Source organism: Crocodylus siamensis, chromosome 6 (assembly GCF_052110815.1).
Source record: "Crocodylus siamensis isolate JL-2025a chromosome 6, ASM5211081v1, whole genome shotgun sequence".
Classification (NCBI taxonomy): Eukaryota; Metazoa; Chordata; order Crocodylia; family Crocodylidae; genus Crocodylus; species Crocodylus siamensis.
Genome location: NC_143400.1, coordinates 50,496,842 through 50,523,924, shown reverse-complemented (window position 1 = coordinate 50,523,924; position 27,083 = coordinate 50,496,842). Strand labels below are relative to the sequence as shown.

The window sequence follows — 27,083 nt, the reverse complement described above, 5'->3', positions numbered from 1 at the left end:
GGGTCAACAAGAAGCAAATCTGATTTCTGTAAACCATTAGACTCCCACAGGCACAAATTCAAGTCACCACCATCCACTGCCAGCGTGTACGCGAGACGCTAGAAGCGCAGTAGACTACTGCATCACGGCGAGAGCTGTCAGTGTGCAATAGAATTGGCCTGCTGCGCAGTGTTGGGTCAGAATTAAGTCTGCTGCCAGTAGCGTCGATTGCAGCGCATTAAGTCGGTTCTTGTCGTTTTTCCTGAACTCAAGGCGCTACAATTACGGTGCACGAATGACTGATGCGTCCACCCTTACACATCTGCACCGACACAGCAGCGCCCCACCTAGTCTGCGCACGCGCACAAGCTGCCAGTGACGAGCATCGCCCTGCCCTCTTTCCATTGGAGGAATTCGGCTTGTGTCACTTGCGAGGCGCCGATTGGTGCCTTGCGGTGGGGGGGCGGGCTTGTGCTCCCGCGCTGGGATTGGTTGGGCCTGCCAGGAGAACGCTTCCTGCGGGTCTGGAACGCGGAGCCCCCTGGCTGCGCTGCAATTGGCTCGCGGGCTGCGGCGACGAAGGCGCTGAGCGCTGACGATGAGGGCGGGGATTGGCCGGCCAGCCCGGCCGGGTGGTGAAGTGTGCAGTTTGGATTGGTCACCGGTCTGCGCCGCGCTGGGCGCCCATTGGTCCGCGCCGTTCGCCGGGCTCCGCTTCATGTCCATGGTTACCGGCGAGTGAGGCCTGCGCTGCGGCCCGGCCCCGCCATGTCCCGCCGCGCGCTCGGCCGCCTCTGTCTGCTGCTGCTCTGCCTGCTCGGGGAGGCCACTGCTGGGTGAGTACAAGGAGCCGCAGCCCCCGCTTGCCGCCCGCCCGCGCTCTGTCCCCACCCCACCCCGCTCCTGCCCCGTCGGTTGCTCTGTGCTCTCCTTCCTGCCCTGTGCCCCATCCCCATCACTTGCTCTTCTCTCGGCTCCCCACCCCCACTGTTGTATTGTGCCATTCAGCCTGCCTTGCCCAATCGATTGCTCTGAGCTCTGCTCCTTTCCCTGTGCTCCCTGCTCCATTGCTCTGTGCTCTGCTGCTTGCCCTGTTTCTGTCCTATCCCTTGCTCTGTGCTCTGTTCCCCCCTTTGCCTGATCAGTTGCTCAGTGATCTGCTTTTCTGCCTGATCAGCTACTTTGCTGGCCTCCCTTTGCTCCCCTCCCGATCAGTTGCTTTGCTCTCTGCTCCCTGCCCTGTGCTTCCTGCTGGATCTGCTCCTCTGCCCCTTGCCCTGTCTGCCCCCAGTCGCCTCCCCTATATGCCTCACCTGCTGTCCTACACACAGGTGCCGCCCGTGCCACTTGTGGCACCCTGTAGGGCAGCTTGGCCACCCCTGGCCTCCATATTCAGTGTCTGCACCCAGGCATCTCCTCCGTTCTGCTCATTGTCTCTCAGTCCCCAGGGCTGGGTACCCTTGACACCTGTCAATGCCTCAGGCCCATGCACTTTGGGGTATTTTCATAGATTTCATAGACATTAGGGCTGGAAGGGACCTCAGGAGATCATCGAGTCCACCCACCTGCCCAAAGGGCAGGAAGTCAGCTGGGGTCATAGGATCCCAGCAAGATAAGCATCCAATTTACTCTTGAAGGTGTTCAGTGTAGGTGCTTGAACCACCTCCGCTGGCAGACTGTTCCAGACCTTGGGGGCTCGGACAATAAAGAAATTCTTCCTTATGTCCAGCCTGAAACGGTCTTGCAGGAGTTTGTGACCGTTCGACCTCGTCATCCCTTGGGGCGCTCTGGTATTGAGAGGGTAGTGTAGTGTGACGCAAGTTGCTTTCCCTGTTGCCAGCCTTGCCTGGTGAAGTATGTGGGGATGAAGAAGGGAGAAGCATGGGCACTGAAGCGGGAACAGCATCCAGGCTGCAGCCTCCTGGATGCTGGTTGATGGTGCAAGGATGGTGCTTGTTAAGGCCCTGGGTTGGGATTCAACAAACTTCTGATCCTGGCTGTATCAGGGATATCCAGTTTGACCATGGGTCAGTCTCCATCACTTCTCTCTACAGGGGACCCCAGGATATCCCTAGCAGAGCACTGAACTGGGGCCTGGGAGACCAGGGTTTTAATCTCAGTTCTGCCCTAGAATTCCTCTCAAGCCACCTGCTGAATCTGTTTGCATCTCAGTTCCCCCTTTTGTGAAGTGAAAATAACAGTGCTGACTGTCGGGGGAGGTGGGGAATGCTTTGGTGCTTCTGAGTAGCACACCAGGCTTGCACCTAAGTTGGAGCTGCAACTGAATGCTTTCTTTGTCCTGCATTTCTCAGGAGAGATTTCTATAAGATTCTGGGGGTGTCTCGTGGTGCATCAATAAAAGATATTAAAAAAGCTTATCGGAAACTAGCCCTGCAGCTTCATCCAGATCGCAACCCCGACGATCCACGTGCACAAGAGAAGTTCCAGGACCTGGGTGCAGCCTATGAGGTCAGTGAGTTAACCAGGTACCTGCTTGCAGCACTAATACAAACCTTGCCCTTCCTGCATAGTTGGTGTCTTTGCTCATGTAGGAGTGCATGGGAAAAGGTCCTTTATATCCAGCAGTGCCCTTCCAGTGTGCATCAGTCAAATATTTTAATGCTGATTATAATGCCCTGGTGATAAGTTGTAGTAGTTGCAAAAGGAACATGCCAGTCAAGTTTGTCTACCATGGCTGGGAGAGGAAGATTGCAAAAAGCCTCATCTTTGCTAATGAAACAAATGGGATTTTTATTTCCCCCATCCATGTAAGGCTTCTAGCAGTGGTCACAGGCCAATTGCTAGACTCCACGTTTTATTTCCAGAGTTGGGTGATTGTGGAAGAGAAGGTAAGGAGAAAAGGCAGCCGCACATAACTCTTTCATTGACTGAGTTTGCTAATCCTTGGAGAGGGTTCTGGATACCTTGTTGTTTGCCAGGCATCCTGCCAGCAATTAGTTTTCTGCAACCAGAAAATATAGATCAGGGATTGATCTGCTTCTGCACACTGCTGCTTTCTATCTGGCCAGAGCCACAGGCCACAAATCTCTGCTCCCTCGAGCACCTAAGTCCACCTGTGCTTACCCTGCCTGTTGAGCCCTGCCCCCAGGGGCAATGGAGAAAGGCACAGTCTACAGCAAGAGTAAGGACAGGTGCAAGAGAGTGGCAGGGAAGACTGCAAGAGACATGGGTGGCATGACACAGCTGTGTGACTCCAGTCCCCTGTGTTGTCCCACCTTGGATCTGGCTACAGGCTGTAGGTCAACAGCCCCTGATAGAGGTGATTGCTGTAGCTGTTGCAAATGTCTGAGGGCATTAGGGTTGAGTATTTGCCCAGTCAGAAAATAGTCAGTTGACCAGCAAAATGTCAAATAATGGACAAGTATTTTAAGCATTTATTTCTTGAAAAGTACTTTAGTCTTCAATAGGTTAGAAATTTGTGCTAATTCCAAAAAACCAAGTTGGTGAACTAGTTTTGTGGAATAATGAAATTAAATCTTAAAAAAGGGTGATGAATGATAACAGCTAACGTTGTTAGATAAGCATACATTTGAGACTGAACACTTCTTTTTCTTCTCCCTGGCTTTTATTCCCAACCCCAGGGTCAGTCCAAACCTTTACAAATTAGGGGGGAAAAGAATGAAACAGAAATAAAAACCACATAGCAATTCTATACTGTTGGTTCCTACCTCAGCACAGAGTAGCTCCAGTGGCTCTGTTACTTAACACAGGAAGGGGGAGGAGACGAGATGAATTCGAGAGTCAGGGGCAGGATATGGAGCACTTCTCTGAAATGGTGTGTTCATATGTGTGAGTCCTAGTTTTGGCAGGGCAGGAGAGCACGGAGACCTCAGTCCTGCCCTTGCTAATAGGTGACACTGTGATGGTTTAAAAAAAAAGAAAAAAAAGAGGAGATGGGTGGCATTCTTGGCATCATGCAATATTTGATAATATTTACCTGCAGTCAGATGATTTTGTGTGATTGGTCTATGGCCTGACTTACCTAAGGAAATCTAAAGGTAGATTTTTTTTTTTTTTTGGCTTAGGATTCTGAAATTTAATGTTAAAGTGAATTGTTGCTTAATAAATTGCTGCTGCTTCTCTGCTCCCCCTCCCTACCAACCTTTGTGTCATCTGCAAACTTTACCCCAAAGTTCTTCGTTCACTGACAAGATTCATAGATGCTAGGGTTGAAAAGAATCTCAACAGATCATCGAGTCTGTCCCCCTGCCTAGGCAGGAAAGAGTGCTGGGGTCAGATGACCTATCCAGCCTTCTCTTGAAGACCCCCAAGGTAGGAGAGAGCACCACCTCTCTTGGAAGCCCATTCCAAATTTTGGCCACCCTTACCATGAAGAAGTTTTTCCTAATATCCAGCCTCAATCTGCTCTCTGTCAGTTTGTGACCATTGTTCTTTGCTCCGTTCACCAGGGTGCCTCTTGGGGTAACATCTCTGATCCCTTGCTGCGTCCCCCTAATGAGTTTGTAGGTGGCCACAAGATCACCTTGCAACCTTCTCTTGCAGAGGCTGAAGATGTCCAAGTCCTTCCGTCTTTCCCTGTAGGGCTTGTCCTGTATACCCCTAACCATACGAAAGACTTGAGAGGGTCCAGAGGAGGGCCAATCAGCATCCTTGAAGTACAGTGCCCAAAACTGGATACACTACTCCAATTGCAGTCTGATCAATGCCACGTAGAGGGAAAGTATCACTTCCTTGGATCTATTCATTGTGCATCTGCTGACGCATGATAAAGTGTGGTTAGTTTTGCTGATGATTTCGTCAGACTGACGTTCTTCATGGAGTCCGCTACGACTCTGAGATCCCATTCTGCTTCTGTGCTGCTAAGAGGGTCACTTCCCAGCCAGTAGATGTGCTGGATATTTTTGCACCCTAGATGCAGCACTCTTCACTTGTCCTTGTTGTACTGCATCCTATTGTGTACTGCCCACTTTTCCAACCTGTCCAGGTCTGCCTGCAATCGTTCCCTACCCTCCGGAGAGTGCACTTCACCCCACAACTTAGTTCTCTGTCCAAGTTTGTGGATGATACGCTTCACACCTACATCCAAGTCATTGATGAAGATATTGAAGAATACGGGTCCAAGAACCAAACCCTGCGGGACCCCATTACCCACCTCCTTGCAGGTCGATACCAACCTATCTACTACTACTGTCTGGGTGTGACCACTAAGCCAGTTTGCCACCCACTGGACCATGTTAACATCTGTGTCACAGCCTCATAATTTATTTATGGGAATAGGATGAGATACTGTACTGAAGGCCTTGCTGAAGTCCAAGAAAGACTGTAGATCAGGCAAGTAAGAAGAGCTCTGTTAGTGATGAATGGAGATTGGAAAGACTCCATATGAAGTGGGAACTCTCCATTAATAGGCTGATTTTTATCTTACCAACTAGAAGGCAGAGTATTCAGCATTTTGCCCCTGAGGTGGGATATGTGCAGGTTTTGTAAAGACGCCTTTCTGATCCCATGATTAAGAACCTATAACATGTTTTCCCTCCCACTCTGTTAAAACACAGAGTTCTGAGGTAGATTTGCCATAACAAGGTTCAGAAAATAATGATAGCTTCAGGCTGGCTTCACCAGTTACGGTGCTCTGCCCCAAGTTATCTGATACTTATGTCTCCTCTTCTACTTCCATATTTGCTTGCCTCATCTGTTGTAGCCACGGCCTAGTGCTATCTCAACCAATTATCTCTGCATACATCATCATGGAACCCAGCTGGGTGAGTTCTAGGGAAGATCCTGCCTGCAGGCACAATATTCATGCACAAATTACTGAGATAAGGTGTGAACTGACTGCATCTTGGCTAATCTACCATAACTGCATACATGTTCTTATCCTACACTAATGCCAGTTAGTTTGTCCCACTATTTGAGGGGTAAGCTACACCCTGTTTACAGGAAAAACGTGCATGTGACCAGTTGTTGCAAAGTAGCTGACATGCAGCGAGTTTACACCCTAGTTTAGCTGGTGATTAATTTATGTGCCTACACTGATTCAAAGCAGAAAATTCTCCACCCCACAGATGGACTTTGCTAAATGGAAAAGTTGCTTTATAATCAACTCAGAATTGTGTTCAGGTGATTGGTTCCTCTCTCACTTGTGCTGGACTACTTTATCCTAATGCATTGGCCTTTCAGTTAGTTCCACAATGGTTCCCCTAGTTGCTATTTCAGTAGGTCACTTTTGTGTGGTCATTCACCACCCGCCTTCTCATTTCCCAGTTTAAGGTGCTACTTGAGTAAGAGAATCTGTTCTATTTACCTTTTTTGCATACAATGTGCCCCCAAAGTAAAACACTTCTTGTTTTTGGAAGGGAGAAATATTGTGGAAAAAATATTGTTTTTTTTCAGTTGTGGAATCGGCAGCACACTCCAGCCACAGCAACAGAAGAAGCATCCCTGGGGTTTTAACAGCTGCTTTTTTCTACCTACACTACTCCCTTTGCATCATTTGCTGATCACCAAAAAAGTGCGGGGTGTGTCCTGGAATAGAGACTGGGTTGCAAGCAGCAGCCTGTGATGGCAAAGTGAGGAATGTCATTGTCCTTTCCTGCATCACATTTAGAAGATGACACACAAAGCACTATAAGTGATGTCGGCAGACAGAAATATCTGTGTGAACACTTAAAACTTAATTCCTGACTGGTATTCAGCAGTACAATGAAAATGCTTTGAAGGGACACTGTTAAAATGAAATCTAGCTAATTTAAGAAGCTGTCGTCATTGCCATACATAACACAAGGACTTCTTTGCTTATTTATGATTTTTACATCAGGTTTTCCTCTTTAAAAAAGTTCTAACTATTGTTATTATTTTAAAGAACCACACAAATTGGAATAACCTTTTTCTTCTGCACAAAATGTCATCAAATGCAAATAGATCCCGTCCTATAAAGATATATGCCATATGAATAGTTCCTTAATTTTAAGATTAGCCATATTTACTAGTCTTTATAACTTAAAATCCTAAATCTTGAAAGATTGTAGATAAACATTTTTGAGACAGAAACTGGAATCAAATTCAGCTACTAATTTTTGTGAAAAAAATCACAGAAATGCCCTTTTGAGCTTCAATGAATAATTTAATTTTCTTAAATTAATTTGTTTCAAAACAAGATCCAGTCTCTGAGACCGAGACTAGAGAAATACTGTATTAGCAGACCAGGAGAGAATACTTTTGACTTGCTCCATTCACTTCTCCTTCTGCTCAGAGCTGTATACCAGTAGAGTGCTTTTAAAGTTATGCTAGAAATGAAAGCAGTAGGTGTACAATCTGCAGGTGACTACAACTGCAGATTTTAGTTGTATAGCATTAACACTGCCATCAGCACCTTTTGTGAAAAGTGCAGGTGCAATTCATTTCTGTTCTCCAGGTCTTAACATCCATTTCATGCACTGTATTTTTCTCAGGTACAATATTCATCCTTCCCCACAAAAGTTGGGTGCACGTTTAAGTAAGGAAGCTACTTTCTTCTCTGGAAAAGAAGGAAGCCTGGAGACGCTGTGCATGCCATGCAGCTGCCAAGATGCAGCTGAGAGACTTGTCCACTCAACAAAGCGAAGGGACAGAGTTAGCTGTTGGTAGTATTTTGATGAGAATTGTGATGAAAAACCAGCACTTTATTTACAAGAACTCAAGTAAAGAACTACTTACAGTAAAGAAAAAACTGTATAGTTTGCAAAGGTCTGAGGCATAACCATGTGTGATGTAGAGTTAAGTCCTTCTGGGAACGTAGTATGTCCAGTAAATGCAGCGTCTCGAGGGAGTCTGCTACATTAAGAAGTTCCTGATGCTACACTTCCTGGATATTCAGTATTCCCAGGAGGACTTACTCTCCTGTGGGCCAGATCTGGTCTCTTCACAGGCTGGCTCCAGTCTGCAGGCGATAAGTTGCTTACCTCTGGTGTACAGGGCTTACATCCCTCACTTTGTTCAGCCACTGGACGTTATAAGTGCTGCCTACCAAGCAGGATGCTCTTCATTAGCCATGCTAGCAAGTACAGTGCAACTTGCCTTGCATAAGTATAGCCTAAAGACCCATCTGAAAATCTGTTTCCATTTAACACACGTGTGTGGCAGGACTTACAGTTTTCTAGGGCAAAATTTGTCATATCCCCGTTCTGCAACTGCTGGTGCACAGTCCCCAGCTTCAGGGACCAGTCCCAGATGCAGAACTCCATGTTGTGCCTTTCCAACTTCCTGGTGCACACAGCCTGGAATCACAATCCTGGCTTCCACATCTACTGGCAAATTAAAAACCATGTGTGGTACAACCCAGTATGGGGCTGTATGACTCTTGCTTTACAGGTGCTAGGCAGAGGAAGTTGATGGACTTCCCTTGCCTAGCACCTGTAAACCCATGTGCCAGGCAACCGCATGCTGGCTTTAAGTTTGCTGGGCAGGGAGAGCCCGTTGGTGCCAAGCCACATGTTCAGTTTAAAGTGATATACAAACCAACCACAAATATATTCCACATGAACGACCTGGAAGATGGGATGGAGTGCACCCTCATAAATGATGGAATGGAGTGCATCTTCATCAGTGACCTGGAAGATTGGATGGAGTTAATCCTCAGCAAATTTGCAGATTATACCAACCTGTGGGGAATAGTAAATATGATGGAGAGTGTACTAGGATTCAGATAAATCTTAACAAAATGGAGGATTGAACCAAAAGAAATCTCATGAATTTCAGTAAGGAGAAGTTCAAAGTCCTTCGCTTAGGACAAAACAATCCCATGAACTACTACAGTTTGGGGACCAACTGGCTAAGGAGGAGCTCTGCAGAAAAGAACCTGGGGATTGCAGTGGATAATAAGCTGAATGAGCCAATATTGTGTCCTTGTTGCCAAGAAGGCTAATGACATACTGGACAGCATTGGTAGGAGCATTGCCAGAAGATTGAGGGTCTCCAACTGGTGAAGCTATATCTACAGTACTGCCCAGTTTGGGGCCACCTGCTGCAGAAAGGATGTGGACAAATTGGAGAGAGTCTAGTGGAAGGCAACAAAAATGGTTTGGGGGCTGGGGCACATGACTTGTGAGGAGAGGCCAAGGGAACTGGACTTATTTAATCTGGGGAAGAGAAGACTGAGAGGAGGATGGATTTAATGAGCTTTCAACTCCCTTCAGGGTGGTTCGAAAGTGGATGGAGCTGGACTGTTCACAGTAGTGGTAGATGACAACAAGAAGCAATGGGCTCAAGTTGCAGCAAGGAAAGTTTAGTTTAGATGTTAGGAAAAGCTTTCTCACGAAGAGGGTAGTAAAGCACTGAAGCAGGTTTACCCAGGGAGGCTGTGGACTCTCCATCCTTGGAGGTTTTAAGACCTAGCTAGACAACTAGATCATCCCAGCCAAGGCTTTAAGGTTGGTCTTTCTTTGCACAGGGGGCTGGACTAGATCAGGTTCACCTCCTGAGGTCTCTCCCAATCCTAATCTTGATTCTGTGATTATATGTGGAACATCTTCATGATTTCTTTGCCATTTTGTTGCATAAGTTGATTGAACATATGGCATATACATTACCCTTTATCACACAATTAACACGTAAATTGAGTGATAAATGTAATGTCTGCCAGGGCCTGTGTGCTTGTTCTTTTTAAATCATTTTTCAAGCTGCCATAAAAATGCACTTTACCCTGTAATTTGGCTTTTGCCATTAATGAGCTGATTGTAAAATGGAGGTTTATAGCTCTTGTTAAAGGTGAGTCAGTTAAACTGAAACCAGTTTCAGTTTAACTGGGGAGTCCTGCCCATAATTAAAGCTGTCTTTGTCTACTGCTGCTTGTTTGTCACTTAGAAAAAATGTCAACTTTCATCTTGGTTGAGACACCTGAGTAACCCAATTCAGTTCTGAGCTAACATATATTGTCCGTTTTTGCTCACCCCTTGCAGGTCCTGTCAGATGAGGAAAAGAGAAAGCAGTATGACACATATGGTGAGGAGGGATTAAAAGATGGGCACCAGAGCTCCCACGGAGATATCTTCTCACAGTAAGGATTTTTTTAGCCCTTCTAACTCCTCTGGAGGCAGGGAAGACCTATCTTAGGACACCAGTACTAATTCATGCACTTCATTAGAGCCAGATGCTATTTCCAGAATCACTGCCGCCTTTTTCATGGTCAATAGATAGGTGAATCGGCATTGACCTATAGAAACAGATGGATAGTTGAAGAAGTATGACCATGAGAGACATCTCAGCTGTCATGTTCATGTCTATGTACCATCCCTTCTTCCACAAAGTAGTGAACAAGCCTCTGTTCCCTCTCCGTCATAAACCAGTATTGCTCATTTGACAGATGGATGTGGTAGCGTGGGTGATATAGAATGGACTCTAACTGCATTGAAAATGCAGACTCTTCCTTGAATTACCTGGGGTATACATGGGGTTTTTTGCACTTGCACAGATCATGCTTTTTAAGGGAAATTGTACTGCATTTGTCACCATGTTTTCAGAGTAATTGCAGCACTTGGGCCATTATATCCTGATTTTGCTAGCACTTCAGACAGCAGCCCATGTTTCAGTATACCTGTATATTAGAGCTGTCCTGCTTTGAAGCAGCTAGGGGCTGAATGGGACATGAGCTGTACTAGCAGGGGCTGCATGTCTGAAGGCTGCACTAGGGTGTGCTACAGGCTTTCTGGGCTGTGTGGTATGGACACCTCCCAACCCTGTCCCATCTCGTCTGCTGCACCATGCACCTGTGCCTTGCCTCACCACTGCACCATGCCCATCCCCACCAAGTTCTGAGGTTGAGAGCAGCCCATATTGACTAGTTTGCTTGCAAAGCATGTTTTGAAAGCATTTAGCATGTTTGACAGAACAGCAGCCAAAAATGAGGGTTTGATTGTTAGTGTTCAGTATGCTGTGCAGTGCATCTCACACGGTGACAACAGAAGTCTTCAAGCAAGCCTATTGCTATATTAGTCTTTGATGTGTCATAGCGAGTATAGTCTTTGCTTCTAATGTTACATGTTAAATTAAAGTTGCGTGTTAACTTAAATTTCATCCTAACTTAATGAATGTCCACTACTCTGTAGCTTTTTTGGGGACTTCGGTTTCATGTTCGGAGGAAGTCCTCGTCAACAAGACCGAAACATTCCACGAGGAAGTGACATCATTGTGGACCTGGAAGTTACGCTGGAAGAAGTATATTCAGGAAACTTTGTGGAAGTAAGTAACTTTGTGGGAGTCTCTCCACGAAACTGTTGGTATTATTGATGGCTGCTAGCCTGGCCATTGGTGGAATGGTGCATTTGTATTTTAAAAAACAAAAGCATGAGTTACTTGCTACCAGAATATCTGATAAGGGATACAAACAATACATGTTTGGAGAGGATACTGAGATTTGCTAATAAGTATATTGCTTGTTGGCTTATTCCCAGCCCCTGAATGTTTGACCACAAAGAGATACATTTTTTAATGCAATCAAAAGTATCTAGAAGGAAAATGTTAACACTTGGCATTTCTGAAACATTGTGTTCTGGTGTCATCCTTGCAGAAAAGGGTAAACTAATCACCTCACTGGGGCACTTAGAGTCCAGTCACATATCTGTGGTGGATTTCTGTCCTGTCTTGATTTCTCCTCCACATAAAACCAAGTTGTTGCTTCTAAAATACTGGATCAGGGTGACCACCTTTTCAAAAGGGGAAAGCAGGATGCATGCCCATCTTACCCTGCCAGCATGGCTGGACCAGAGCCAAGTGAAGCAGGGGTGGATGCTGGCTACCCACTGCAGGCTCCAGGTTCCCCGCCCTACTGCTTTTTTCTCAGGAGCTCTGTGTGCTGCCTGGGTGCACAACTATACCACGAGGGCCCCCAGGGGTAGGGCAGCAGGGCAGGGAGCCCTGAGCCCACAGTGGTAAGCCCACATCCACCCCAAACAGATTTTGGGGGGCATGTGCCCGCTGTAGCTCCATCCTGCTCCCAGCCCCATGCCCTTGCCCCACTCCCTCCCTCACTTTGGGGGGGGGGGGGGGGGGGGGCTCAATCTTCTCCCCCCCACCAGTAGACTTACCTGCAGGAACCTGCTGTCCAGCCTGCCTGGCTGTGTTTCTGGTCACATGCACATGTTGTGGGCATGCACATGCATGCAGCATGCCCTTGCATCTCGCTCCTACAGCCCCTTGCAGGCTGGAATGCTGCTAGCCTGCAAGGGGCAATCCATCATCATGGGCAACTGGTTCCACCTTAGTCGGGGCAGGGAGGGGCACATGCCCTCCCAGCAACCGGGGGGTCCCCCTGTGGCCAGTCTCACCGCGGGGGTACCCCTGTGGCTGCTCCCTGCCTGGCACTTGCAGGGGGGGCACTGGCACTTGCCTGCCACCCATCGCCTAAGCAGTGAGTGCAGCCAGTCAGGGGGTGTATGTGTACTCCCGTGCATCCCCTATGTGTTGCCACTGCCCACCACTTCCTGTGGATCCCTGTATGGCACTGCAAAACCAGGACAAATTCTGTCCCCGAGTCATGCAGCCCAGGACCGGGGCTTGAGGTTCCCACCCAATTAGGGGCAGATGGTCACCCTATACTGGATACTGATCTTTAGACTAAAAGCACTGTGCAGAAAGTAGTATTCCAGATGGGCCAGTGTGAAACAGTAGAAAGCTGCAAGAGAGAGACTAAACACTAAGCAAGAGATGCAGGGTGTATTTAGCTGGACTTGGGCTCTTGACATGAAGTAATGCATCTTCCAAGAAAGCAGCTGTCACCCTGTTCGTGTAGTTAAAGCAGGAGGTTAGAAGTTCTTTTTACCCAGCCAAATACCTGTCACAATATACAATCTAGATTGTGTACTTAGTAAACACGTGGTGCTCTCCTGTAACTAGTCATGTTTCTGCTGGTAAACCATTCTGTTAAATAACGGGCTAAATGCTGAGTTACATGAGAATTATATTTTAAGCATCTGTGTAAAATGGGCAGCTTAAAACTATTTTCTAAAACAAATACAGTGCAAGTTTCATTATAGGTATTATACATGTAAACTGTAAACCCTAATGTCTAAAATATAACCCAGTTATGGTTGAATCTGGAGGTAAAACTTTAGCTTTCTGAGTCTCCCTGGGCTTCTGGTTTTAAATTTTAATTTCTTATTATTATTTTTCACATTTAATGTCCTTGGGTTTCTTTGATATTAAAAAAAAAAAATATTGCCCATTTGAGTGAATTAGGTATTTGTATCCAATTCTGTCCTCAGAAGCATTTTCATCTCTATATAAAAATCCTGTCTGATTTGAGCCCCATGACAAAAGTGAAAGATTTTAAAATACCAACAGGAACTTTGCACCTTGATGCATTATAAAAAAAGAAAAACAAATACTATACATGCAGCCTTCAAACATTTGTCTTCAGTGACAGATGCCTCTGCAATAGTTTAATACTTTAAAATAACCACATACAAAGCAAGAATTTGTTAAAAATGCATCTGATTAGAGGGCAACTTTCTACTTCCTCCATATGGTGCTTTATTCAGCTGCCCAAAATACTTAATCTTTTTGTTAGATGCTTCAGATCATGACCTCTTCCATTTAGAAAGGTATAGAGCATCTAGGAAACAAATGCGAAAAAGCAAAGTAACAAACAGAGGGCCTTAGAGCAGCTGCTCTGGTATTTTAGTACTTCATGTATGTTCAGCAGGAAGCAGAAAACTGAAGACTGGATTTAGGAATGCATTTCCAAGAGCAAAGGCAGTTAGAATTTGAAGAGCAGCGCTGATACCTCTTAGTTATTTACAGGGGTGTAGAGCTCAGAACTGTCTGAAGTATCACTGCCATCTGTATTTGATTAATATATTTTTCCCTTGCAGGTTGTTAGAAACAAGCCAGTTGCAAGACAAGCACCTGGCAAGCGGAAATGCAATTGTCGACAGGAGATGAGGACCACCCAGCTTGGCCCTGGGCGTTTCCAGATGACTCAAGAAGTTGTCTGTGATGAGTGTCCCAATGTCAAGTGAGTGTGAGATTTCTACTTTTTATGAAACTGGCTGAAACCGAAACTGGCCACTAGATGGGGGAAGAACATGTGTACCTCTAATAGTTGAACACTTTAAAATAACCCAATACAAATACATATTTTTTTTAAAATAATGCTGCTGATTTTAGAGGGCAGTTATCCTTCTACTTTCTCAGACTGATCTATTGCTAGCTGCAAATTGGCAGGAATCAGCAACCATGAGTAGCAGGTGACAGCTTTTGTGAAGGAGAGTGAAGCAAATATACCTCACCTGTAGCAATGGTGTTGGTCGTAGATATGTTGGTCTAAGACAGACAAGTTTCTTTGGGTAAATTTTTTTTTTGGCTAAATCTGATGTCCTTTATTAGACCAAGTCTGATTTATCTTGTATTAGCACAACTAAAATAAGTTAGTCTAATAAAAGATATCAGATTTACCCAAAGAGCCTTGTCAGCTGTAGCAAGACTTTTGACATGGTCTCCCATGACATCCTCACAAAGTAAGCTAAGGAAATGCAGTTGGGACAGAATTACTGGGAAGTGGGTACATAACTTCTCTGGATAATCAGACTCAAAAAATAGTTGTCGAATGCTCAAATGTCTCGCTCCAAGAAGGTATCAGAAGGAGGAACCCAGGGGACTGTCCTGGGCCTGGTGCTGTTCAGCGTCTTATTCATGATTTGCAGCACCGAATTGAGTATACACTTTGTAAACTTGTAGGTAACACCAAACTGGAGGAGTAGCAGACACTTTTGGAGGACAGAATTAGCTTGAAAATGATCAATTGGAAAATGGTCTCAAAGAGGTCAGAAGAAATTAAGGAAAGATGAGTACAAAATACAGCAGTTAAGATGGAACAAGTACACAACTAATGACTGACTAGACCAGGAGTGGGAAAAATGGCAGATCCAGCCAGCAGCTAGACTCCATCTCCCAGCAGCCCCTGCCCACATCGCTGCAGCTGGTTTTCCTGGACACCCCAGTCATGGCAGTGCTGTGATAGTGTGTGGGCAGGGTGCATGGCTGGGCAGGAAGCTGCTCCACAACCAGGGGTGGGATCTTGCAGTGGTGATAGCGTGGTCCAGAGCTGAAACAAAGCCATGATCCACTGCCTGCATGTCCCTACCCAGGGCATGTGGGCAGTGGATCACAGCTCTTCCACAGCCCTAGACCACACTGTCACCACTGCAGGATCCTGGCCCTGGAGCAGCTAACTGGGCAACTGCTCTGCCACTCTTGGTGTCTCCACTGAAACCAGCCACAGTGATGTGGGCAGGGGCTGCTGGAAAGTGGAGTCCACTATAGACTGGACTTTGCCCATCCCTGAACTAGACTGTTGCTGCAGAAAAGGACCTGGGGGTTATAGTGGACCATACATTGAATGTAAGTCAATGTAGTATTCTGCCACCCCCACCCCCCCCAAAAAAAAAAATCAGTTGTATACTGGGATGTATTAACAGGATTGTCTTATGAAAATCATCAAAATTGATTCTTCCACTCTGTTCAGTGCTAGTGAGGCTTCACCTGAAGTATTGTGTCCAGCTTTAGGCATTGCACTCCTAAGAAGTTGTGAACAAGTTGGAAGGAACCTAGAAATGAGGGGAACAAAAATATTTAGAAGTCTAAGAAACATGACATATGAGCAAAGGTTGGAAGAACTGGGATTATTTGGTTTGGAAAGAAGATGGCGCAAGGTGGTTGATTGCTAGTTTTCGAGTAGACAGAAGGCTTGTTATAAAGATAAGATGACCACAGGGGACAGGACGAGAAGTAATAGATTGAAATTGCAACAATGGGAAATAAGCTTGTATATTAAAAACTTTTTAACTGTACAGGTGGTTAGGTAATCCATTCTAAAGCTTAGATAGGTTATGGAATCTCCGTCATTTAACCTGTACATGAAAACTTCTGAACTCTCAGGACAAATGTTTGGACAGAGACAATGGTGCCTTGAGGAGGTTCAGATAAGATGTCCCTTTCAACCTTATGCATTTTTTTCCCCTCTGTTTCTCTCTTGGGTAGAAAATATGTATGTGTGTGTGTGTGTGTGTGTGTGTGTGTGTGTGTGTATATATATGTGTGTGTATGTGTGTGTGTATGTGTATGTGTGTGTGTATGTGTATGTATGTGTGTGTGTGTGTGTGTGTGTGTATATATATATATATATATATAAATTTTAATCTTAGCTTTCCAGCCTCATTGTCCCTGGACTAATCCTCAGTTCAGATAGGTTATTTTTCATTTGTGGCATCTCTGGATCCTGAGGTAGGTTCAGTAGCTTACACTTTGCAGCTTTATAATGGTTAGCCATAAAAGTAAGAAAAAGGCAATGCCTCTCTGAACACTAGGCAAACTGGAGTGCAGTCATGATGTGAGCGGTTTGAGAGAAGCTGTGGCTAACTGTGGGAACAGTCCTTAATAGTCTGATTTTAAAATGAATAAGAATCACCAATGTGAGCAGTCTTCTGCCTTCTGTTCCTCTCATCTCCCACTTGAATTTTCAGGCTTGTGAACGAAGAACGAACATTGGAGGTGGAGATAGAGCCAGGTGTGAGGGATGGCATGGAGTATCCCTTCATTGGAGAAGGTACAATAGTAGCTGCTGCTGCGCTTTGTTCTACTTGTGCTATTTCCCTGGCTACACTGGGATCATGTCTAGCAGTAAGGATCCTTGGGCATACTGTGGAGGATTGTTTTGAACAGGAGTCAGCAACCCATTGACAGATCTGGCCTGCAGAGCTGTTTGATCCAGCCCAGAGCCAAGGGGCTTCACACAAGCAGTAGATAGAAAGTAGCAGCTGCATTGCAGTGGCTCCAACTCTAACAGCAGCGGTGCAGGCTGGGTGAGAAGTGGTGCGTGCTTAGAGCTAGGTGCAGTTGGAACAGCCCCCTGCTGGAAAACCTGCCAACCCCTGTTTTACAGCATATTGTTTTTAAGGGGTTAGTATGTCCTGTGCATGGTTTGGCAGTCCAAAGCCAGGGTGGTCAAAAATGGCCTAGAGGCTGGATCCTGCCCACCGAGGGATTCTCTTCAGGTGTGTGACAGGACAGGAGCAGCGCAGTGGCCAGACTTATTTCCTGGCAACCCCCATGGCAGCGGCTTGCTCTGCCTGGCTGACAGTATCTACCACTGCCGTCAAACCCAGTCCTGCTACCCAAGCATCCTGGCTTGTCTGCCTTGCACCCACCACTGGGGGCCCTGAATATAAAGCAGGTCAGTGGGCAGGTCTCCATGGAGACTGACCTGGGACTCCCACGGTCAGAGCACACTTGGCCAGATGGATGGGATGAGGCTGTGGGTGGGCATGAGGCAGCATCCAGGAGTGGAATAGGCAGACAAGATCAGGATTGCGAGGCGGCAACAGTATGGGGCTCAGGCCCAGGGCAGAGCCACAATCCACTCCCTGCATGTCCCTGCCCACAGAACTAGTGCCCATTGCATGGGGCATGCAAGGAATGGATTGTAGCTCTGCCCTGGGCCCCAGCTCCATGCTGTCCCTGCCCCATAATCCTGGCCCCGCCTGCCTATCCTGCTTCTGGACACTGCTTTCCCCACCACCACCCACTGCCCCATTCCATCCATCTGGCTGAGATCACCCTGCCTGTGGGAAGCCCAGACTTGTCTCAGTGGAGACCCTTCCCACCCACTCTATCCAGCCGTGGGTGTGGAGCGGATGTCCCAGGGCCAGATAGGATTAGTTGCTACCACCCCTGCCCTGCCTTAGGTACTCCATTAAGGAAGTGGCCTGTAAGCAGGGATTTCTTCATTTAAGAACCATAAAGACTTTACAGCTTATGAGAACACAAAACTAAGTCTCCAAGTGATAGGGCTTGCTATGCTGCCAGGCAAAATGGGTATTTCCAGGTGAAATGCCAGTTAGGATTATTAACAGGTTATGTAACATACCACTTATAACTTACTTCACAGGTGAACCTCATGTAGACGGGGAGCCAGGTGACTTGCGTTTCCGCATAAAAGTTCTCAAGTAAGTAACACTAAATCACATCATTTCACTTTTCTTTAGATAATTAAGAGGAAGCTTGAGAGTGGCTCTCCTATCAAGGCTGGCAGTTTAGATGTCATGTACATAACCTAAAGTCAGTGAGATCAGAAAGCCAGTCATCTAATGGTTTTGGCAGAAGGCTGGAGTCAGGGCTGTGCAGTGACTATCGAATACTGTGGGTGTTGAGAAACTATTGCCTAGAAGCTCATCAGATATTTTCCTTTTTTTTGTTTTGTTTGGCCCAATATTTGGGGGTGAGTTGGTAGATGCTAGCTGAGTCACATGGGATGGTTGGACACGCCTTTCCTCCTCTTGCTTCATGCAATGAAATACACCTCCTTACTACAAGAGAAAGTTGTTGGATGAGTCATATATGACACACCTTGGCACTCCGTGTCCCAGGAACTGAAAGATCCTTAGTAATGCACATATTGAGTACAGGAAAAGGAAGCTATGTCTGTGAATGCATGTCTTATCCACCCTTCTGTGAGTTGTGAGCTTTCCACACTTATTCACAAATTGAGGGAGGTGAGCTAGATGCCCCAGTTCTTGTAGGAGAGAAGCACAAAGCTGAAGTTGCTATGTTTTATTCACAGACACCCAGTCTTCGAAAGAAGAGGAGATGACTTGTATACAAATGTGACTATCTCGCTGGTTGAGGCATTGGTAGGCTTTGAAATGGATATCGCGCATTTAGATGGGCACAAGGTGAGGCAACAGTTTACTCTTGTTCACTAGGAGCTGAATCTTAGTGACAAGTTCCTCAAGCCCTATAAGGATTTGTCCAGTGCTGCAATTTCATCTGTTGACCATGTACAGTCTTGTCTCAGTGCTAGAGATAAAAATGTCTGTTTAGATTTATTTGGAAGCTACAAGTGAGGAAAATCCACGATTAGCTGGAAGGGGCAGCTCTGGCAAGTGGTGTCTTTAAAATTTGTCAGTGTTCCAGTATGTCCTGGAAGTAATGCTCTCTTGGTCCCTGTGCATGCTGTTGGCTCTGTGGAGACTTTGTATTGAGTGTGGAGTGCAATTTAAGAAATCGGGAGTTGTTCTGAACCATTTGTTTTTGGTTTTTTTTAAAGAAATTTTTGCCTTCCAGGTTCATGTTGCTCGGGATAAAATCACAAAACCTGGGGCCAAGCTGTGGAAGAAAGGAGAAGGTCTTCCAAATTTTGATAACAACAACATCAAAGGCTCACTAATAATAACCTTTGATGTAGAATTCCCCAAAGAGCAGCTAACAGATGAACAACGGGAAGGTATGTGCAATGTTGTGTCAGAGAGCTAAGAGTCATGCCCATTAAGACTTGGATCATATAACTAAGATCATGGCCTGCAGTACTCAGGGGGGGATTGTCCCTTTCTCTCCACATGTGGACAACATAATTGGCTTGGTGCCTGAAGAAGTACTTCTTGTCCCAGCTGCAGTTGGAAAGATACTGGATGAGATTTAGGTGTACTATTGATCTGATACTTGTATGGCAGTTGACAAGTCTGAAACTGCTTTGTAGTGTTCATCTATGTACAGTGTTAAGAAGGGCCAAGGCTGGACCTTGCTGTTACTAGAATGGGATCTCAGATGTAGTAATTTCTTTTGTGAGCCTTGTATAATGATGGGATTGGAAGGGCCCTCAAGGATCATCTTAAGGGACTTCCTTTTCTTCTGTTTTTCTGCAAAGGGGTTTAGATTGGAACTGCCCTCCAAGACTGGTCAGTCTCCCCATAGCCCAGAGATCCTCCAGGTATTGCCCCTCATCTCATTACGGTATTTGAAGTCAATGGTCTGGATTTCCAGGTCATCCAAGGAAATGTCTCACTAATGAGACAGGCAGGAGGCTCCAGTAGGGGCTATCACCAAAACCTCCAGCTTCCCCTTGCCTGTGTTAATGCTGTAGAAGCAGGGAGCATGAGAGCAAGCTTAGAGTACCAGAATGACTCTATCCAGACACACATTCATGGAAACATAGTAAAATGGGGCTGGGAGAGGAGCTGTTGGTGTGGCAGCGCCTTCTGAGGATGGGACACCCAAGTTTAGTTCCGTCTTCAGCCTTAGAAGATTTAACCACCCAGAAAAATGCCCTTATCTCACTAGGCAAGAGGTTTATTCTCTGCCTTTCCAGCTGAAACTGTTCTACTACACAATGAAGAATGTAAAACTCATTGGACCAAAAAGAGAGCAAAATGGGAGCACAAAACCTGAGGAGGCAGGGAGCATGTTGATACGGTGTCACTTGGTCCCTCCACCACTTCCTCATACTCCGCCACTTGTATTTTTAAAAGGAACTGGCAAATAATGCTTATTTACTAGGGAGTCTAATCTTGTCAGTATGTGCTGACCGTGCACTAAGAGTACCTGTCAGCTTGTGGACATTCTCACGCTATGGGACCTAGAGGGAGAAATACTTAGGGTCATGTCTTTTTCTGCCTTTTAGGCACCTAAGATTTGATTCTTTTCCACCCTGCTTGGGTCCTTGAAAATTCACTAACATAGTCTTGGGGCCAAAATCTATTTTTTCTAATAGACCTAGGCTGTTCTAAGTCACAAAAAGCGAGGTGGAGGAGGAGGGCTAACACACCTTGTATAAACAGCTTTCAAGGACTTGAACAGGCTACAGGAGAATTGCACTCAGGTAGAATAGGATGTCGGTCCTGATCAAGCCTAGAGGTGAGCAAGGCTCCAAGCTGTTCACCTGTGTCAAGATTATGGTAGTTCTGGGCGAACACTCAGAGGTGTGGCACTCTCTAGGTACCTGGAGAAGTATAGAGTGGAGTTCAGTTACTGCCTGCCCCTGGAAGTGCCAAAGCAAGGCACTGTTTCAGGATGACAGTTTTTAACTAGGATACTCAAGACCTTTGGATCTGACCCTGGGTGCTGCGCCAGTTCTGCTGATCGCATGCCAGGAAGCTGACTTCTAATCTTGGGATTCTGTCAGAGTATCTTCAGGAAAGCAAAATGACACATCCTTTGTCCTCTCCATCCTACTCCCACCCATGTTTTGCAGCCTAGGCCCTTAGGATGAAGAGGTGAAAGTATGTTTGTCTTTCCTTTAACACAGTCTTCCCTACTAGATGGAAGATTGAATTTTCAGTTCTGGCTCATACTTCTGTCCCTTATGCCATCATATCTGATATTTCACTATCAGATAAGAAGTGGAAACTATGTCAGAGTACAACTTCACATTAATCTATTAAGTATGTAGAAATGACTGTACTAAGAATGGTATCTTATTTACATTTTAAAAAGGAAACGGACTCTATCGCTTCTTTCCTGGTGAAGTGACTTGTTTCCAAGAGTCAGAGAGTACCCTGGATAGAACTATCTTCCCAGCCAGTAGGGTAAAGGAATGGTAGATTGGGTAGCACACACAGGAGAAAATGAAGCATCTCCTCAACTGCCTCCTTTGCCCTTACCTGCAGTGTTGTGAAGTCTAGAGCATAGGTTACTGTTTCATTGGTTCTCTTGGCCTTTTTCTTATTCAGTCTGTCACCTGTAGTGCAGCAGTATATTATGATAGCATATTACCTTAATTCTGGTGAAGTGAGATTATATTTCAGCCCAAATGAAACAGAGGTGCAGCAGTTTGACCTGTTCAGTGAGGTTACATTGTTCAAATGTACCAGGTACCACCAAACGCCTCTTGTATCCTCAAGGCAAATAGGTAAAGAGGGTCTATGGCTCATGTTAACTCTTCTCCTTTTCTTTTGCAGGTCTCCAACAGTTATTGAAACAAGGATCAGTGCAGAAGGTGTACAATGGACTGCAGGGATATTAACATGGGGACAAACTGGACTTGATTGAAAATGAAAAATGAAACCAGTGATATTTATCTGCAGTCTTTCTTGCTGCCTATTGTGGAATGAAGAGGAGAGGGGAGGGTAGAGTAAACAAGTCGTATTTTTTTGTAAATGGTGAAAGTGCTCAGATGGTTTATGGCAAACATGGCCCTTTGCAGGATATAACTGGTGCTGCCTATAGAGTTCCTTCCATGTACTGGAGCAGAGAGGAGTCTCCCTGTGCAGAAAAATGTTGGGGAGGGGGGTTTAAATTTAGTGCATATTGGAAGTTCTGGTTTTTAAATATATTTTGATGTTACTTTTTTGACCCTCTCAAAGTATCTTTGTAGTTTCTTCTGCCACTTGTGTCCCTCGTGCTACTCTTCCCTAACTACTTAGTCTCTCTTCTACCCACCTCTCTCTCCCTATCCCTGCTGGGCCTAGTTGGTTATATTATGGGGCAGGAACTCATTTATTCGTAGAAATTAAGTAAATGAGAGCCTGTAAGAGCTACAGGTGACTGCTGTTGCTGCAAAGACCTTTGCCCTGTATATCGATCCTATCCTAATTCTCAGATAATTCTTAAGCTCTCAGTAATCACACTTTCTTCAAATGCTGCAAAGGCCAAACTTGATTTCAAACTGGGAATGAGCCATCTTCACCCATCCTCTGCTGTACATGACCCTGCAAAATGGCTCAACAGACTCCGCCTGTGACCAGTATGGAAACATTTGCCTACCACCTTATAGAATCAGTGAGTCCATAGAGACCTAGACAGATCATTGAGTCCAACCCCCTGCTGTGGGCAGGAATGACACTGGGGGTGGGAGGGGCCATAAGACCCCAGCCAGGTGCCTGTCCAGTCTCCTTTTGAAGATTTCCAGGGAAGGTGAGAGCACCACCCCTCTGGGAAACCCATTCCAGGCTCTGGCCACCCTTACAGTGAAGTAGGTCTTCCTAATATCTAACCTAAACCTGTCCTCCCTCAGCTTGTGGCCATTGTTCCTGGTGACTCCAAGGGGGGTCCTGGTGAACAGACTTTCCCCGAGTCCCTGCTGCTGGCCCCTGATAAGTTTGTAGGCAGCCACAAGATCCCCCCTCGGTCTCCTCTTACGGAGACTGAAGAGATTCAGGTCCCTCAGCCTCTCATAGGGCTGGCCATGGAGGCCCTCAACCATATGAGTGGCCTCCTCTGGACCCTCTCCAGGTTCTCCACGTCCCTCTTGAAGTGCGGCGCCCAGAACTGGACGCAGTACTCCAGCTGTGGTCTGACCAGCACCGCATAGAGGGGGAGCAAGACCTCTGGACCTGTTAGTGATGCCCCTGTTGATGCATGACAGGGTGCGGTTGGCTCTGCCTATTGCTTTGTCACATTGGCGACTCATATTCATTCTGGAGTCGATCCTGACTCCAAGATCCCTCTCTGCCTCTGTGCTGCCGAGAGGGTCAGTCCCTGACCTATAACCATAATGCTGGTTCCCTCTCCCCAGGTGCAGCACCCTGCACTTGTCCTTGTTCACAAAGGCTTGGCTGGAACAATTTGTGTATCTCTTGCCTTTTATTCTCCATGAGAGCGGGCACAGCTGATAGCACTGAAAAAGTTAATGAAAGTGTGTGGCAAACTGGTTGTGTATTAAAACTACAGTGGAGGCATTTCTCCTGGAAGCAACTGTTTTCTGAAGAAGGCTCAGTTGTAATGAAAATAAGCTTGTGTCTCTTATGAGCTGTAATCCCACATGGCAGTTCATATTAGCCAAAAGCCTTGCAGCCTCTTTCACCTCTTTCAGAGGAAGAGGTCTCTTTTCCTGGGAAAGACTTCTCTTTTCCCTTCTTGTGCTCACTGAGGTGGAAGTGGAGGCTCTTTTGACTCAGTTTGGATGTCTTGGTAGGGCTGCCTTCATGTACTCTTCATTGCACTTAGGAAGAAGGTGTTGAAAAAGCCGTGAGGCAGACCTGAGCACACCCATGGGAAAGTTTGTTCTGTGGTTCTTCATTCCAGGCATGTAACCAGAGTGCATGGGTAAGAGAAATTACAATGAGTCATTCCCACATGTGGATAACAACTATTTTCCTTTCTACTCAGGAGCTAGCGCTTCCAGACTGCTGTGTGTGTGTTTTGGGGTTTTGTTTTGTTTTGTTTGGGGGGGGTGTTTTGTTTTTGCCCCAGTTCTTTCAGGAAGGCCCTTGTCCAGTCCTGGTTCTGGATCATACCTTGACCAATTTTCCCCTTGGTGGTTTTCTCATAGCCCCCACCTTTCCCTGAAAGCAGGTCTGATTCCTACAGCCTCTAGTTTGGTGTCGGACAAACACCTCCCTGTTTCCATGCATTTCTCACCGAGTGCTATTCTAGCAGGGCACCCAGAGGGTGATACGTGGTGATCCTGTTCCCAGCACTGTCAGATGCATGGATTTGTGCAGTGTGGCCTTGCCTGTCCTTTCCCTCTCCCTCCCCGGGCTTTTCTTTTGCTTTACGGAGCACTGGGGCCCATCTTGCCAACCTGGTAGTACCGGGTGTTCCTTGGACTCGACCACTTTGCAGTCTGGTACTCGATTTTTTTCCCAGCCCTGCTTTTTGTTAAAAGCAGAGTAGTCTGGGCTCCTCAGCACCAGCAGAGCACCTGTTTTCTCTCTGGGTCTCCCTTAGTTTGATACATTCTAATACCTGTTTGTTGTTCTTACCAATGCAGCAGAGCAAGCCTGTAGTGGTGCCCAGGCTGTGCCAGCAGGCTACCAAACTAGTTGAGATCTGCAAAGAGAGCTCCAGTTAGGCTTGTCTTCTTCCAGTTCCCTTTCAAGTGTGCTGATTTGGCCTAGCCAGCCACTTCCATTCAAACAACACTGCTGAGGGTGTCTAGCTGTTCATGCCATCAGCCTGTCAGTTCCATGGATGATCCAAAGGATTGTGGTTCTGTATTAATATAGCAGTATCCAATGCGCCACTTTGTTGCACAGCTATAACACCCATACAGTAAGGCTTTAAAGCTGCCCAGTTCATCCCTGCCCCCAACATGAACACTCATCACCATCTCTTGCTTTGGTAAAGATGCTTTAAAAATGAGAAGACATTATTCCTACCCCAACTTCAAGGGGCATGTCATATACTGGGGGGCTGTAACTCTGTGGAGCTGGCAGTCTGTCTGTGAGGCTGCCATTTCTGCAGTAGTTGGTTCAAGCCTGTGGTAAGACACCTTTGTGTATATGAAACAAAAATTAAATGCAGCAAGTCAAGATGTGAGAGTAAACGGAAAGGAACAAATTATGCAGTTTTATGCTTCCCCATTTTTTTTCTTATCTTGGACAAAAGGCTTTCTGTGAAACTTTTTCAAGCCTTCATAATTAATAATTAAAAACAATCCATATCCTGTAACTGTCAGGAAATCTTCCTGGAAGCTGAAGTTTTCTTCCTCTGGACCAGTCAACAAGCATTAAAAGGATACCTCGTTTACCCAGAAACAGCCCCTTTTCACGAGGAAGTTTGGGCTCTCCCAATGGGAACAAACAAACAGGTTTTGTCCACTAATAGCTCTGCCTGAGTTGATGCTAATGTCCATTTCTGCACTGAGTTGATGTCTCTCTAATTGAGACTTCGCCTCAGGATTTTTCATTATCCTGCAAGGAAACCTGTCTCCATGCGCTAGTTTGCCTTTGTCCCCAGTGTGACTTGCTTTTCATGGTACTGCAGACCCATTTCCAGTTCCGGGTAGTGCTCTTTGGCTTCTCGCATTCTTTTTCTCACCAGTTCCATCGTGTCTGCAACAGTCTGTCCATGATAAGGCGGGCACATGATGTCCAGTGGTCAGAGACAAGCAGTTGGACAGGGATTTATGTCATTTTCTATGCGAGTATTAACTCACTGAGTGACATTCTCCAGCACAACCACCAGTTCCAACAGAGCTTCCTGTTAGATGACCTGTTGATGGTCCGTCCATTCAAATAAGAGTTTTATTTGTTTTAAGGAGCTCCCTTAGCATCTCTAAGGATCTGGCTTGCCCCATCAGGCTGTTCTGGTTTTAGTCTGGTTGCCTAAGGAAAGATTTTGTAAGTTGCATTTCATTTAGGAATTTCTCAGGTATTGACCAGCGGCACTAATCTATGTGACCATGGTAGGATGTGCAAGCTGTTTCATACTGCCCTGTGTCTTGTTCCAGTAAACATGAATATTCAGTAAATATGGAGCATGAATATTCAGTAAACCTCCTGGACTTCCCCAAACCTGGCCTTTTCAAAGGATTCAGGGAACTTGAACTTTGGAGCTGGCAAAAGAAGAAAAATCACACGGTCTCTGGTATAGATACATTGGAGCTCCTTGTAAATGGATTTGGACCTGATCAAGAGCCCTACTTTACTGAAGGTTTAAGTCTCAGTTTTGGGAGACTTCTAACATGTTTTCCATTTCTTGTTGCCTCCTCATATTTCCTAACTCCTTAAAGCTGCTTCACTCCAGAGATGCTATCAGGAAACCAGTAGAAAATGGTACAGAGGGAAAATCCCTGAATCTTCTTATCTCAAATATGTGCAGGAGTCTTCCCCATATTTTGTTTTCCTGTTAGCAGGGGCATTGGCCAGAAGAGAGAGCTAGTTCAGGAGCCTTATCCAGCAGCAATCCTGTGAGCATTTTTTTTCCCCTTAGAAGAAGTGAACTTTGGACCTGCACCAAGCCATCCCTCTTACCTGTTCTCAGGTGGATACATTCAGTAGCTGGTCGGGCCTAGGGATTGTTCATAATAGCTCTGCTTCCTGTGAGCACTCATCTAGGGATGCAGGATTGGAAAAGACATCACATCCAGTCCCCTGAGTTTGCAGGCAGTTGCCCCACCATGCAGTCATTTTGCAAGCAGAGCTGCACAGTGCTGCTTTTGAGTGCCATGGGCCATTACTCCCACTCAGTCTTTAGTAGGCTTTCTTATCTCCCACTTCATAGCATGCATATGATTCTGGTTGATATATTTTCTCTCTCTCTGTCTTTTGTGTTTTTTCCTTCATTAAACCCCTTGGTATGGCAGAGAAAGAAAAATAAGCGAAGCTACACGTAAAGCAGAGTTAGTTGTTTCTAGGCCTGGTGCTCTGTTTTAATTTTCCTTCCTTTTTGTGGAGGTTGGCTGCATCCCTGCTGCAATGGAGTTGGGAGTGGGAGGGAGAACAGCAGGGCTTGTTTCCATGTCTGCATTCTTTCCATGTGCCAGTGTTGTTTCATGAGCTCTAACGCAGGGCCTCAAAGCAAATTGTGGTAATTTCCAAGCAGAGGAAGAAACCTCCTTCCTTTCTCCCCTCCAGAGTGCTCCTGGGGGCAGAGGGAGTTCTAGGATCCCTTCACATTGGGCTCTGCCCTTAGTGTAAATCTGCATTTTTATTATA

The 27,083-nt window shown here is 46.0% G+C and overlaps 1 protein-coding gene across 1 annotated transcript; it reads left to right on the top strand.

Annotated features, from left to right (window-relative positions):
* Positions 1-623: 623 nt before the first annotated feature.
* DNAJB11 (DnaJ heat shock protein family (Hsp40) member B11) lies at positions 624-26,744 on the top strand. Its single transcript, XM_090053473.1, has 10 exons — positions 624-815; positions 2,292-2,448; positions 9,897-9,994; positions 11,043-11,175; positions 13,806-13,948; positions 16,455-16,537; positions 17,879-17,936; positions 18,551-18,662; positions 19,054-19,213; positions 21,663-26,744. Exons 1-10 carry the CDS (start codon positions 748-750, stop codon positions 21,725-21,727), a joined length of 1,077 nt encoding a protein of 358 aa, XP_089909599.1. The 5' UTR covers positions 624-747; the 3' UTR covers positions 21,728-26,744.
* The last annotated feature ends 339 nt before the right edge of the window (positions 26,745-27,083 follow it).

What these genes read in the sequence shown, in the direction of transcription:
- DNAJB11 (XM_090053473.1), top strand. Translation starts at nt 748, where the DNA reads ATGTCCCGCCGCGCGCTCGGCCGCCTCTGTCTGCTGCTGCTCTGCCTG. An exon ending in CACGGAGATATCTTCTCACA is followed by an intron (nt 9,995 to 11,042) that starts GTAAGGATTTTT and finishes ACTACTCTGTAG; the next exon opens with CTTTTTTGGGGACTTCGGTT. An exon ending in CGCATTTAGATGGGCACAAG is followed by an intron (nt 18,663 to 19,053) that starts GTGAGGCAACAG and finishes TTTGCCTTCCAG; the next exon opens with GTTCATGTTGCTCGGGATAA.